This window comes from Panthera tigris, chromosome X (genome assembly GCF_018350195.1).
Source record: "Panthera tigris isolate Pti1 chromosome X, P.tigris_Pti1_mat1.1, whole genome shotgun sequence".
Lineage (NCBI taxonomy): Eukaryota > Metazoa > Chordata > Mammalia > Carnivora > Felidae > Panthera > Panthera tigris.
The window spans coordinates 12,138,863-12,154,774 of NC_056677.1; the positions used below are offsets into that span (position 1 = coordinate 12,138,863).

General features: G+C 40.2%; 1 protein-coding gene across 3 annotated transcripts in view; it reads left to right on the top strand.

Annotated features, from left to right (window-relative positions):
• CA5B (carbonic anhydrase 5B) overlaps positions 1-11,027 on the top strand; it is a 51,283-nt gene extending 40,256 nt beyond the window's left edge. For all 3 annotated transcript variants that reach the window (XM_042973994.1, XM_042973995.1, XM_015542111.2), the window contains 5 exons: positions 1,208-1,326; positions 2,370-2,465; positions 3,552-3,614; positions 4,524-4,679; positions 9,399-11,027. In XM_042973994.1, the coding sequence (XP_042829928.1) occupies positions 1,208-1,326; positions 2,370-2,465; positions 3,552-3,614; positions 4,524-4,679; positions 9,399-9,578 (614 nt within the window). In that variant the 3' untranslated portion in view covers positions 9,579-11,027. The remainder of the gene's footprint in view (positions 1-1,207; positions 1,327-2,369; positions 2,466-3,551; positions 3,615-4,523; positions 4,680-9,398) is intronic.
• Positions 11,028-15,912: the final 4,885 nt, after the last annotated feature.

Below are 15,912 nucleotides of genomic sequence, written 5' to 3' on the forward strand. Positions count from 1 at the left end.
GTTTGGGAATTTTTTTCCCTGAAATAATTTATTCCACATCTACACCAGTGAAGGCTTCTGCCTATCCTGAGCCCATCTGTTAAAGAAAGTTATCTCTTGTCCTGGTTTTCAATTTTCCACTCTTTTATTAGTTTGTTTTAATCTCAGTGTTGGGAAAAGGGGGTAGGGCATTTTAAATTGACTTTCATATACTTTAAAATAAGACAAATCTACTTTTAATGTTTATTTATTTTTGAGAGAGAGACAGAGTATGAGTGGGGGAGGAGCAGAGAGAGAGGGAGACACAGAATCTGAAGCAGGCTCCAGGCTCTGAGCTGTCAGCACAGAGCCCGATGCAGGGCTCGAACTCACAAACCTGATCATGACCTGAGCTGAAGTCGGACGCTTACTGACTGAGCTACCCAGGCGCCCCAAGACAAATCTACTTTTAAATAAATGTTTATTATTTTGAGAGAGAAGTGTGCATGCACATGAGCAGGGGAGGGGCAAAGAGAAAGGGAGAGAGAGGATCACAAGCAGGCTCCACACTGTCAGCACAGAGCCTGATGCAGGGCTCAATCCCAAGAAAGCCTGTGATCATGACCTGAGCCAAAGTGAAGAGTCAGACGCTTAACCGACTGAACCACCCAGGAGTCCCAAGACAAGTCTACTTGATAATGTACTTTTTATGTGACGTCCGGTATAAAACCTATCAATTTGTGTTACTGGTACTGCAGTAGTAATCTTATGCACACAGTGATTCCACGTTAAATGCAAAGTAGTTAGGCAACGGTTTTCTTAGTTACAGGAGTTTCAAGGTTCACTTTTGTGCAGAAAAAACTAAAGTAGGCTATAGTCTGTGTCATGTTGATGTACAGTTTCTGAAATTGTTTTATAAGACTTTGTTAATAAAACCCTTATTTCATGTTCCTGTAAAAAAAGAAGTGGGCACAGTAAATATAGAATATAAAAATAAGTCAAGAATTGGCCTTTAATGGTTGTACAGAGCTTGGAGTGTGTTAATTCTCAGTGTCTTTCAGAGTGCAAGTCTTGCCCTTATACCTGTACTGACTGCGTGGAAATCAAGTTTATATACACGTGTATCTAATACAGTGTGCCCCATTTAAGACAGTTCACATAGAAGGTCCCTCCAAAGAGTCGGCCTTTCCCCTGCATTCCTCCATGGTATGAAAAACTGTCCCCTGAATTGTTGGATGTGCCATTTCAGTGATCGAGGGAGGACCCCTGGAACACAACTACCGACTGAAGCAATTCCATTTTCACTGGGGGGCCATTGATGCTTGGGGCTCCGAGCACACTGTGGACAGCAAATGTTACCCGGCAGAGGTATGTTGAGCAGCTTGGGAACAGCGACAGCCGTGAAGTGGGGATAATGCTGAATTTCTAAGAAATTATCAGGGAAAATCCAATGATTCCTATAAATGCTAAATAGCTCTCTCGGGCATATTTGATTATTCCCAGTTTATACATGTAAAAATGATATGTGCCCTGATCTCACATAATCGAGCAGAAATGAAACTTAAGATCCTAAAACGGAATCCTTCCAGAATTCCAAGCTAGGCTCAAATTATAGCCTGAAGTTATAAGCCAGGCAACAATGCAGGGCCACCAGATTAAATTAATCCAAGTGAGAATTGGGAGGAGCCTAAATAAAGCCTGTGACAATAGAAACAGAAAAAGAGCAAGATTTAACAAGCATTTCTGAAATAAAAGCAACAGGACTTGGAGGCATGGTCCACTTCAGGAGAGGAGAGGAGCAAGTTAACCGTGACCTTGAGGGTCTTACTTGGGAGACTGGGTGATGATGCATTGGCAAATGATGGACAAGAAATAATTTGTAGGGAAGTACAGGGACCGCATAAGGAAACACAATTTATTCTTACAATTTCTCCTTAATTTGGTTTTAAATGTTACCGTGAAAAGAAGCACATTTTAAGTGGTTATCCCTCAAAGAAATTTATCTTCAACTCTTGTCTAATTCCCATACAGAGAATCTATTTCTCTCAATATAAACATCTCTCCTTTAGATGCAAGTGGATTTTGGATATGATGGTTTCATATCCAAAACAGCGTGGGAATGGACAAAGTTTGCTTCCTCCCTGAAATGTTACCCACTTTGCTGTATTTGTTTTCTTTTATTTTTCTCCAAATAAATCCCTCTATTCAGAAGTAATGTTAATTGCTGTTCCTGCATACATTTCTTCCTGTTATTTATTTCTATCTCATTTTGCACCAGATTGGTGTATGCTTTTCTCAGTGGCTTTATTTTGGGCAAGGAAACATTAAAATATTATGTGTTGAATAAGGCTGTCTGTTTTGGAGCAATCCTATATGCTCATGTATCAAACCATCTTTTAATGCTGTTTTAGCTGCACTTGGTACATTGGAATGCAGTCAAATTTGAAAACTTTGAGGATGCAGCACTGGAAGAAAATGGTTTGGCTGTGATAGGAGTATTTTTAAAGGTAAAAAAGTCTTACCACTTTACATGATGTGTTGTATTGTGGGGTAAAAAGATATAACATTGTCATATTAAGATCTAAGTATATTGGGATAAAAAAAAAACCATAATTGACTTGTGGAATCAATATGTTGTACACCCGAAACTAATGTAAAATTGTATGTCAACTCTGCTTCAATTTCAGGGAAAAAAAAAAGAAAATGAACAATGGTTAAAAGAAGAGATTGCTATGAATATATTTCAAATGATATTAAAATGCACAGTCCAGGGGCGCCTGGGCGGCTCAGTCAGTTAAGCGTCCAACTCTTGATTGTGGCTCAGGTCATGATCTCATGGTCATGAGATCAAGCCCCCTGTCGGGCTGTGTGCCAAGTAGCTGAGCATGGACCCTGCTTAAGATTCTCTCCCTCTCCCTCTCCCTCTCCCTCTCCCTCTCCCTCTCTCTCTCCCTCTGCCCCTGCCACACACACTCTCTCTGAAAACAAAAATGTCCAGTCTAATAGAGTAACAAGAGTAACAAGCCACATGTGGCAAATGAGCTCTTGAAATGTGGCTACTTTGACCATGGTATGGTTTTTCATTTTAATTAATTAAAATTTCAATGTAAGAACTGGTGTTTATTATTTATTTGAGAGAGAGAGAGAGAGAGAGAGAGAGAGAGCATGTAAGTAGGGGAGAGGGACAGAGGGAAAGAGAGAATCTTAAGCAATCTCCATGCTCCGCATGGAACCTGACAAGGGGCTGGATCCCAGGACCCTGAGATCATGACCTCAGCGGAAATCAAGAGTTGGCTGCTTAACCAACTGAGGCACCCAGGCGCCCAACGAACTGATATTTAAATGGAGCTGGGGCACCTTTCCCCGTAGGCACACTGACCCTATCAGCAAACAGCCTGCTCATTTGTTTTGTGTCTAATTTGATTCAGTGACGTTTATAGCAACCTAAATTGCCCATTTAAGTGTAGTTTAAGTAGTGTGATTGGTTTGTTTATATGTGATCACCAGGTGGCTAATTTTAATTCATATTCTGTTCTGATTTCAAAAGTGAAGTGTCAATTGTTTTTAATATTTTCTCATTGCTTCTTCTTTAGCTAGGAAAACATCACAAAGAGCTGCAGAAATTGGTGGATACTTTGCCATCAATCAAGCATAAGGTAATTTCCCCCCCTAAATCACTTGAAATACATTTTATGTTTAATCTACGAGTGGAGACACTGACAAGGCGCCCCGGAAGACAACTCGCCACTGCCTTGGTTCTGCCGCCATGCCACTGAGCGCTCGGCACTCGGGAACACGGTGCCGTCCCCTCCTCTGCTCCGACACCTGCACACCTGCGTCTTCGAAGTCCCCGTGGGAACACTCAGACCAGCCCTCTTGGCTAGACCTCCCATCCCGCAAGCGGGGAGCAGGGAAGAGTGGGACGGACACTTGGCTTGGCTAGCTGTGAAGAACAGTTACCCGTTTCCGTCCAGCCCGTCCGCATGGACGCCTCTGTCCAGGCCCCAGGATTAACTGTTGCTTCTTGAGGATCCCAAAGGGGCTGTTCCCTGGAAGTCCTCCTCTTCCCTGTCTCCCCCTCTTCTCCCCACCTCAGTCCCTCCCCACTGCCTCTTTCCCTCTCCCTCCCTCTCACTCTCCCTCTTTTTCGTTGCCTGTCTCTTTCTCCCCTTTTGATGCAGGAGCCTGGCTCCCTCTACTTTCCGTTGTGTTTTAGAAAGGAGAATTCTGTTCGTTTCTCTTGAGAAAGACAAGCCTCCTTGTTCATGCACCAGCTACCACCTGACCCTCCCGCCTCCCGAAGAGTTCAGAGGAGACTGGCACCTGCAGTAAACTCACGACAATGGAGGGGGAAAGTGCTTTTGGCGGTGTTCCCATGGAGGATGATCAGAAATACATAGTTAATTACAGGAGCAGTGCACGGGTGTGATTCTGTCCAAAGGTGCCCAGAGATACTCTAGACCACTGCTGGTCCCCAGATTCCCCTCGAATCATCGCCTCATCGTCCGATTTCTGAGTGGTTTTCATCACAAAATGATGACTCGGTGACCCCTTCTCTTTGCCAGGACACCCTTGTGGAATTTGGGTCATTTGATCCTTCCTGCCTGATGCCCGCCTGCCCAGATTACTGGACCTACTCGGGGTCCCTGACTACCCCGCCCCTCTCCGAGTCTGTCACCTGGATCATTAAGAAGCAGCCTGTAGAGGTTGATCATGATCAGGTATGTTCTTTCCACCTTTCTGTATGAGGACATGCTAGTCTGCCCCTTTCACACAAGGCTGGGCTCAAACTTTGGCATCGGTTTTGAACATCTTGTAATGCTTCTACATTTTTATTAAAATGCGCTAACATCTTATCTCAAAATTTGGATATAAATTGGGGAATTCTTCAAACCAACTAGAGAGAACAGTTAAAATTTAGGACACATAAGCTTTTTACTTCCATATTTGGCAATGACATATGTCTTATGTATTGTGTATTTTATATATAAATATGACTCTCTATATAAACAAGTCCCTTTTAAAGGGAAGAATGAAGACTGGAGATGGGTGTGCTCACAACCCTTTAAAATCCTTAAGGAGGGGCGCCTGGGTGGCTCAGTCGATTGAGTGTCCAACTCTTAATTTTGGCTCAGGTGATGATCTCACTGTTCATGAGTTCAAGCCCCACATCTGGCTCTGCAGTAACAGTGCAGAGCCTGCTTGGGATTCTTTCTCTCTCCCTCTCTCTCTGTCCCTTCCCACTTACATGCACTTTCTCTCAAAATAAATAAATAAACTTAAAAAAAAATCCTTAAGGAAATTTTGCTCTGGAACCTCAGGATAAAGACAGAATCCAACAGTGTCTGTCCATTAATTTTAAGTCAGTTGTTTTGAACTTGGAGTTTATTTTCTTTTTAAAAAGTAAGTTTAAGTGGTAATTACTTGCCACTAATTACTAAATTCAATGCACAAAATCCTGTTTAATTCATAATTTAAACTATAATAGTACTTGTATATGCTTGCTTTATGGGATTTTTATTAATTACAAAGCATTTTTATAGGAGCAAAGGCTTCCAAAATCTTTTTTATGAAGCCAAGATAACTGATACCAACACCCATTAAATATTTTTAAAAATTAAAAGTAAACTAAAGATTGATCTCTCTGAAGAATATGTTTTAAAGGAAGCAAAAGTAATACATGAAAAACAGAAGCTAGCAGTACATTAGAAGAAACATACACATTTTGACCAAGTAGTATATATTCTAGTAAAGCAAGGATGGTTCGTTATTAGGAATGATATTAACATACTTCATCATGTCAGTGAATCTTAATAGAGAAATCATGTAATCATTTCCATATACTGTTAAAAGGCATTAGCAAAATGTACTATTCAGTTTTTTAAATTTTTAAATAAAATAGAAATGAATGGAGATTTCCCTAACTTGCAAAAAAGACATGGCTCTCACTTCAAAAGTAAACAGTATGTTTACTATGGAAAGAATTGTTACCATATACACTTTGGAAGTTGTTCTGGAAGTAGCCAATACAATTAGACCAGAAAAGAGAAAATGAATTAGAGAAACAATAAAAACTACTTTAAAAATAAGGTAGTTTAGTAATTAGTGGAGTATAACATTAATTTGTAGAAATCAATACATTGATTTTTTAAGTTCTTTTAACTTATTTGAGAGACAACACGCGCACACAAGCTGGGGAGGGGCAGAGAGAAGGAGAGACAGAATCCAAATCAGGCTCCATGCCGTCAGCACAGAGCCCAGTGTAGGGCTTGAACTCACAAACTGTGAGATCATGACCTGAGCCGAGACCAAGAGTTGGATGTTTAACCAACTGTGCCACCCAGGTGCCCCTAGAAATCAATACATTTAAAGCACATATAAATATATATATCACTATATATAAATCACAATCAGTTAAAGGATGCAATGATATAAAGTTATAATGGAAGAATGAACCCTATTTATAATGAAAACAAAAGTATAAAATGCCTTGGAATAAACTTAAGAAAATTTAACAAGTAAACTTAAAATATCCCTGAAGGACACAAAAGAAGAATTCATAAAATGTATACCATGTTATTGAATCAGAAGACACCATAAAGATATCTTTAGGTGTCAATTCTCCCTGACTCGTTATTATCCACTGTTTATTCTCCAGAAATTTGATGTGGTCCATTCACTATGCCAGTAGGATTTTTAGATAGATGTGCTACTTCTAAAATCATGTGGCAAAACGAACAAGCATAAATAGCCAGGGAAAATTCTGAGAGAGAAAATGAGAGATGATTAGATCTACAAACTTATAAAGTCACAATAATTAAATAGTATGGTACTGGCACACAAATAAAGAGATCACTGGAGGGAAGAAAGCGGTAAGTTCAGAAATATGTCTAAGTACATATGAGAATTTAGTTTGTGATAAAGGTAGCATCTCATCTCAATGGGGAGAAAAGATAAGATTCTTCAGTAAATGCTAATGCGAGGACAACTGGGCAGGCATTTGGGGGAGAAAAATTAGATCCACCATGCAGACCTTATGCAAGAATATATTCCACATATATTAAATGTTAAAAACACTGCTAGGACAAGCGTAGGAAAATCTTTTTATACCTCCAAATGGAGGAAGCTTTTTTCACTATATATCAAAACCAGAAGTCCTAAAGAAACCAACTAGTAAATTAGACCACATAATTTTTTTAAATCTGTCTGATAAAAGCCACCAAAAACAAATGACAAAACATAGAGCTTACCTGTTCATAAGCCTGGGCTTGGTGACCTATATGTTTAGTCTGCGTTTATCCTTCACATTTAAAAATTGACCTAACACTGGGGCGCCTGGCTGGCTTCCCTGGTTCAGTGTCCAACTTCAGCTCAGGCCATGATCTCATGGTTCGTGGGTTCAAGCCCCGTGTTGCGCTCTGTGCTGACAGCTCAGAGCCTGGAACCTGCTTCTGATTCTGTGTCTCCCTCTCTCTCTGCCCCTCCGCCACTCATTCTCTCTCTCCTTCTCTCTCTCTCCCTCTCTCTCTCTCTCAAAAATAAATAAACGTCAAAAATCAACCTAACACTGAAAAATAAGTCAGTAAAATAAATAAATCAGAGAGTCAGTGGCCCATGTGAGGAGTTTTCAAATGAAATCTCTACACAGAAAATTCAGTAAGAAAAAAAACGTTAGCTGTCATCTATAATCCTAGTCACCTATAATCAGTGTTAGTCATTGTTTGGGTAAATCTTTCTGGTTGTATATCTATACACATACACATAAATCCTTTTAGTCTTTTATCTATATAAATATACATAATTTTCTTCACCAAATGGAATCACTCTGTACATACCATTTGGTTCCTCTTTTTACTCAGTGATATGTGAAACATTTTATCGGTAATAAACGTCTTCAATATCACTTTTAATGGCTATGTACTAGTCCATTTTATAGATCTAATGTAACTTAATGATACTTGAGCGATTTCTAATCTTTTGCAATTAGTTGAATAAAAATAAATCTTAAGTACTTGGACACATTCTTAATTTCTGAGGGTATATGCGTAATTTGCAAATACGGTCCCTATGTTTGCCACTCGCCCCTGGTCACAATCCTGCCTCCGCAGCTCTACTTGGCCTGAAGTCTTTGATCGAAACACATCTTCACATGCTTGCCTACTGTGCCCCAGGCTGTCCTCTCCATAGCTGCAGCGTGCCTGACTGACTGAGGAGAAATGTTGTGAAAAGATTTTACAGCGGGCTTGAAGTCCAGTGTTCCATAATAAGGTGGCTCGGAAAGCCAGGGGGGCGAATGATGCTATCGCCATATTAGAGAACAAGCTTTTGACTTGGGGTTGCTCCTCTTTGTACTGAGCTGCATTGTCCAGTCCATGAGCCACTAGCTGCACATGGCCATTTACATTGAAATATAAACACATTAAAATAAAAATTAAACATTCAGTTCCAAGGTACCCGGCTGGCTCAGTCATTAGAGTATGTGACTCTTGATCTTGGGATCGTGAGTTTGAGCCCCACGTTGGGTGTAGAGATTCCTAAAAAATAAATGAATAAACTTTCAATAAATAAATAAGTAAATAGTCCAGTTCCTTAGTTACACTAGCCACATTTCAAGCACTCGGTAGCCATATGTGGCTAGTGGTTATGATAATGAATCACGCAGAGGACATTTCCGTCATTACAGAAAGTTCTATTGGACAGTGCTGGCTGGGGGCATCCCACTGCCTGTTAAGAAGACATCCATACTACGGGCACCTGGGTGGCTCAGTCGGTTGAGCATACAACTCTTAGTTTCAGCTCAGGTCATGATCTCATGGTTCGTGAGTTCGAGCTCCACATCAGGCTCTGTGCTGATAGCACGGAGCCTGCTTGGGATTCTCTCTCTGCCCCTCCCCTGCTCGCTCTCTGTCTGTCTCTCAAAAATAAATAAACTTTAAAAAAATGTAAAAACAAGAAGACATCCATATGCATTGCCTTCCCCTGCAATGCCCAGGTACAGTGAGCAATGAAGAAGACATTGTTTACATTAATGATACAGTTACATTTTGAAAAAAATGAAACATTTTTGGCACTGTTACTGTATACATCAGGCCTTCCCTATAGTATTCTGTAGGCTAGTTATTTTGCCCATTTAAAGATGAGGTTCCTGGAATCAAAGATGAAAACTTGTCCTTGGCAAACGGCTAATGTGTGGGGGACAGGGCCTTTGACCCCCAGTCTTTGGATCCCAAGTACCCTGCTGGCTTCACCACCTCCTGTTACCCTCCTCCTCATACATTTTATTCCCTGTCTAGTAGTGAAGGTATTCCTAACCAGAAATAAGTTGTTCTGTATCTAGTTTTAGACGAATGCTTTGGAATTGTAAAAATAAAAGTAATTTATTCATGAAGTTAAACTGTTACGCCATTGAAATCATTTATGCTTCCTACTTCTATTTCTAGCTTGAGCAGTTTCGGACCCTGCTCTTCACTTCGGAGGGGGAGAAAGAGAAAAGAATGGTGGACAATTTCCGCCCCCTTCAGCCCCTAATGAATCGCACTGTCCGCTCTTCCTTCCGTCACGATTACGTACTGAATATACAAGCGAAACCCCAGCCTTCAACTAGCCAAGCAACTCCCTAAGACACTCATATCTAGGCACTACTTTGCTTTAATGAATACATACTAGCTTTTTAGAGATTGCTGATTGGAGTGTTCTAAACGCCTACATTTAATAATGATTGTAGATGCGCATTTCTTGGTGTGGCAGTGCTCCTTCAGTCTTTGAAGAAAGCTCTTTGGTAAAGAAGTTCTTAACTTTTATTGATAATGATGTTTAACACTGATGTGGCAGTAAGAGACACAAGTTTGTCCTTCAGCAACCTGTTGGTAATCGTAATGTCTTTTTATGTCCTATATTTCTGAGTTGTCTTCTGTTTATTAGTTGTCTTTTTATGTTTATTAGTTAGTAACTCTATAGAGTTGTAAGTAGTGATGGTAATCAAAATATTTAACACCGGTAAGGTGCAGACACTGACCATCCAGAATGCAGGCCTTTCAGAAATGGCCCCAGCGCCCAAACTGGTACTTCCTGGCTAGCTGAACATTGGCCATGGTTTTAGGGATATTTTATTTCAAAATCTGAATGTATATTCTTTTCTAAAGCCTTCTCAACAAGTATATTTGCCTGATCTTTAGTTGTTATCCCTAGTACATGATATGCTTACTATCAATTTATGACATAGAAGAAAATATTTTGTAGTTCTAAGAAAATAAGAGTTTACTTATAACGGGGAATCCTTTTGCACTTCTGAAGATCAAATATTTTACCTCAAGACCTGATCATATAGAAAGCATATACAGAGCATTTTAAAGAAAATGCTTGAAGTTCCTAGAATTTAAAATTCTATCATGCTTTATTTACAGGCATCGTTTTCAAAAGACTAGTAATATAATAGTCTATAGTCTATAGTGTTATTTTGCATTGTTTGTACATTGTTTCATAGAATATAATATTTTCCACAATGACAGAACTATCATGGCTTTCCTTGAGAACTGCCTGACCTTTATTTCATGAGTTGAGGTTCTGTGCAAGGCAGGTGCTCAACATAAATCTCCCAGTTAATATAATGGTTTAAATGACTTCTGGTACAGTAATAAGGAGAGAAAATTAACAGGCTAAAATCTAGAGAATTCTACGTATTTGGGGGAATCCATGCCATTGTTGCCTTTGCTTGTAAATATCTTGGAATGTTTCTAGTTGCCTATAAGCCTGTGTTCAAACTCAATACTGAATTTACTGGTGGTCTTTCTTTCATTAGTATGCTAGTCATCTGATCTGCAAGGTAGGGTTGGATGAGTAGACTTGACACTACTAAACTATACACTGAAAAAGTTTAAGATGGTAAATTTTATGTGTATCTTACCACAGTTAAAAATAAATAATACATTCAGTAGAAGAAAAAGAGGGATGGAGTTGTATATGTGAGTTTTGGGCGGGGAGGATGGATATCTGCTCTTAAAAAAGGGAGGGGGCACTCCTGGGTGGCCCAGTCCGTTAAGCATCAGACTCTTGATTTCAGCTCAGGTCATCATGACCTCACGGTTTGTGAGATGGAGCCCTGTGCCACGCTTAAGATCGTCTCTCTCCCTCTCTCTCTAAAAAATAAATAAACAGATAAATAAATATTTTTTTTGTTTTGTTTTTAAAGGGAGGGGGTGAAGGCATTTGCTTCTAGAGTACATGCCTTCTCTGGGAAGAAAATGAATAAAATTCTTAAAAAGATAAATGCGAGGGGAAAAGTTTATGTTAACTATCTAATTGATCTGTTCAAACCATAGTTATCTTTAAAAGGGTAAACACACGATATGCATTTTCTAGAGCACAGGGCTTCCCTCCTAGGCCTCTCACAAAGTGTTTGTGCAAAATTCTATTGCAGTGAGTCTTCCAAATTGGAGTGAGAACCAGTGCACCAATATCCGACTTGCCCTTACTTCTTAGAGCTACAGAGGATGTCTTTATTGGGTGTGTCCCAGCTTGCCACTCCTGATTCACCTGCACCTGGTGTTTTGGTGTGATTATTAACAGCACCCTCTCGCTCTCAACCATGTCCTGGTTCGCATGATCAATTCTTGCTCACCTTCTCTGCGGAGGTTACGTGGAAACCGCCTTGGGGAGGTGTGTTTCTTTTCCTCGGTGCCTTAGTCATCTGAGCTCCGAAGGGGCTGGCAGATTCCGGGGCTACTGATACACCCTAACAAGAAATGTTGTGTCTTTTGTGCCTCCAAAAGTGTTTTACTTGTACCTTCCTAAACAGCAAGGGGCAAAATGTCCTTGAGAAGGAATTTTGTATTAACATTGCTGCTTATCTTCATTAAATACTATAATAAAACCCTTTCTTTACAATATTAATATTGAATGGCTTTTTCTTCCTATTAGTTTTTTTTTTCCAATATGTAAGATGTCTATAAAACTAGCGAGACATCCTTTACCATGTAGTGACTTTACCATGAAAGTGACTGGAAAACTTGTAACGGATTTATTAGAAAAGCAGGAAACAAAAACCACCCACTCTCCAGCTCACCTCTTTCTGTCAAATTAGTGCACAATCTGCTGATATCACCAGTAGGGGAAACTGCCAACCCTTTTCTCCTCTGTGAGCCTACATGGATTAGGGTAAAATTGCCTATTCTGAAGCAGGCATTCACCTCAAAAAAGTTTAGGAAGATACCTTTCCCTTGCTCACTGGGGGACACATTTCTCTTGGTGTGTTAGCAAAATTACAGTATTGTAATCATTTTAGGTATTTTTCTGTGTCACTAGAAGAACCAACACTATTTACTTGATACGTGTTGTCCTTAACATTTTACTGTCTTCTTTATTCAACTTTATTGGTTAAATTCTTTCCCATAAAATTTTACTTGGATATCATTGTTTTTTAAGCGAATAGGCTCTAATTTTACCATAAAATGAGTGCATCTAAACAATACTGGCTTCTTTACATATAAATAGTAATGCATCCTTGTTAGGAACTGAATGTTTATGTCCCTCCTGCACCAAATTCATAGGTTGACACCTAACCCCCAACGTGATGGTGTTAGGAGGTGGGGCCTTAGGGAAGTGAGTAGGTCATAAGGGTGGTGCCTCATGATGGGATTAGTGCCCTTATAAAAGAGACCCCAGAGTGGTCCCTCACCCCTTCTGCCATGTGAGGATGGATACAGCAAGAAGATGGCCACCAATGAGCCAGTAAAGGAAGTTCTCACCAGACACTGAATCTGCTGGCACCTTGATCTTGGCCTTCCAGCCTCTAGAACTGTGAGGAATAAACAACCCAAAGAGACTAAGACCCTTTCTGTCCCTTCGTACATTTTGATTCTTGCTTTTTGAGTTCAACCACTCTTCAGAAATAGTACTTTGCTTTGGGTCCTGGGTGCCGATATGGACTCACCACCACATTTTCTCAAACCACCAGCAGTTTTTTGCTTAGAACCTACCACCAGAGGAAAGAATCGAGTAATAAGCGCTAGCACTGCATAGTTTGTTCCTCTTTCAGTCAGTTGTACAAATATAGATTTGCATGCACTTTTCATGTTAATATACATCAAGTATTTTATTTTGCTATCTTAGGTAACATATATATACTCTGGAAAATATATAAAGCCCTTGGTATAGCAATGATGACGGTTAGAGAGGAGTTGAGATCCCATTCTATGTCCCTGAATAAATCTAGTGACTCATACTGAAATTAATAGTAGGTGAGAAATTAAATGTTCTTTCCTGAGAATTTCTGCATTGACCGTTCCATGAATCCTCGTACCACAGTCCTACGAGGGCAAGAAAAAACCAAACTAATTGAAAGAGTACCAGCCTGGCTTTCAGAGAGTAGATTCTTGCTTTTTCTTGCTCTCTCTTTATGCTTGCAATAAATGTGAGATACATTTATGGATCATTCTTTGGTCATGTTATAATAACTAAGATTCATATGTACTAATAACAGTATCTATGACATCATCTACATAAGTTAAAAAACTTTAACTTTTTGAAGATAATCATCTATTTTCTACTGACGATGTAAAATTAAAATTTAGGCATTTTCCCATAGAGGGGGGATAAACTGCAATGTACATACCTGAGAATAAGTAGATGTTGCATATCAGGAACCAAGAAAAATACATGTTATGTTGCAGAATAAAGATAACTTTGTTCTATTTATCAGGATATTATAGTAGAATGTACCTTTGCACTAAATTTTTACATACTTTATTTTTATCTTATGATTTATTGAATTCAAATGAGCGTTAACTACAGTTTGAAATGAAATTGGCTTTTAGAATAACTTCTGTAATGAAGTTAATTTGAGCAATTCAAGCTTGTTCATGAAAATGAATTCAGTGGTTAATTGTTGAGGATAAATGTCTAACTCCTATAAAAGGAGATTTACATTCATTTGTAAATCATAATAAAATAAAATCTAGGGGCACCTGCCTGGCTCAGTCGGTTAAGCATCTGACTTCGGCTCAGGTCATGATCTTGCAGTTCACGAGTTTGAGCCCCACGTCGGGCTCTGTGCTGACAACTCAGAGCCTGGAGTCTGCTTCGGATTCTGTGTCTCCTTCTCTCTGCCCCTCCCTCGTTCTCTCTCTCTCTCTCAAAAATAAACACTGAAAAAAAATTTTTTAATAAAATCGAAATCTGTATCCTTTTTAAAGTAGGAGCATGTTCACAGAAGACATTCTCACTTTATTGCTCTCACATGAAAGTCTGGTCTAACTCATAAGCAATGTTACAGCAGTCCAAACAACAATCCAAACAGTGACACTTTCAGAATGGCATCATAAGTCCTGGTCCCAGGAACCAGCAAAATTGGTCATTTGTACAGCAACGTTTTTTGCCCGTCAGGGCATTCTCCAGTTAGGGGCTATAACCACCAAGTCTCCACCTTCAAGTTTAAGATTTAGTGCAAGAAGCAGCTTTGTGAAAGCCACAAAGAATATAGCGTGAGAGGTGTTATAAAAGGTGAAATACGTGAGCTAGGAGTATACACAGGACAAGTATCAACCCACTCTTGAGGGAATAGGGGAGTATTCACACTGATGATGATGATATAACAGATAATGTGTCAGAGACACTATTGCCAGGCACTATGCCAACATATAGCACGCATTTGGGAACTGTTATCACTACCTTGATTTTTACAGATGAGAAAACCAGGGACTAGACATTAAGGAGTTTACTCAAGATCAAAGAGCCAAGGCTTGAGTTTCCCAGTCTGTCCAACTCCAAAGCCTGTAACCATAATTACTGACGCACTGAGCTGGACAAGGTCAGCTCGGAGGTGTGTTGTTCCAAGTGTGTAAGAGGGAGCAGGGCAAGGCTCTATGCACTTTGGGCTTTGGGTGGCTGCTGGATGATTCCAAGGAGGGACTAGGAGAAGCAGGGGCAGTTTAGTAACTGGGTAGCTCAGTGATTGTCAATTGGAAGAGAGAGGAACAAAGGTAGGCCAAGGAAGTTATCCAATCACTAGAAAGATGGGGGTTGTTAATCATTTTGCCGCTGCAGTATGTCCTGAAGAGAAGCATTTTCTTCTTGGTCTTGTCTCTGGCCTTGTCTGTATACATCACAGTCTGATTATTAACAGGGCTGATTTTACTTTCTCAATCCTACCCTCATTGCCCCAGTTTAATTCCTCATCTAGACTGTGATATTCCAGCGTTATCCTTTGTATTGCAAACCAGAGTAATTTACCTAAAACACAAATGACGACAAAACTCAACCAAAAAGCTTTCAGTACTTCCCTGTTGCGTAGAGGACTTAATTAAAGCTTCTCTGAATGGTTTACTAGGCCCTTCTTCATAACGCAGCTCCACCCCACCTCTACTGCTGTGTTCCTTGATATTTTGGAACTTGCCTTTAAATTCGATGGCCAAAATTCTTGCGGGTCTGGCAGATTCCACATTGTTTCATCCCTCAGTGACTTCGCTTATACTGATTTAGCTTTCCCACCTGGGGATCCCACCCTTCTCTCCCTGGGTAAAGGCCACCTTCCTTTAAAACTCAGGCATCAGAAAGTCCTCCCTGAATCCCAGGTGGACTGTGTTAAGTAAATTCAGTTGCCTGTACCATATTATCTATGTATTTGGTCCTTCTTCGTCTCTAGAGTGCACATTCCTTGGGAGCAAAGATGACGCCTTGGCGGCCCAGGTGTTGCTTTTCCCTACAGAGGTGGCAGGTGTGAATGGCAGAGGGCGCTTCGTCTGAGGGACTGATAGGTGGGACCGCAGAAGGCGGTGCCTGAAAGTCGGACTGGGAAGCTAGGCGATACACTGTGCCTGGAACGAGGTTTCGTGTGACGATGAGGACAAGAGAGACAAGTGTAACTTTAACGTCCTAGCCACAAGACACACCAGTGTGGTGTGGGTAGAGGTAGTGATATTCCCGGGGAAACGCTAGGAGGGAAGAATTACTTTCAGGGAG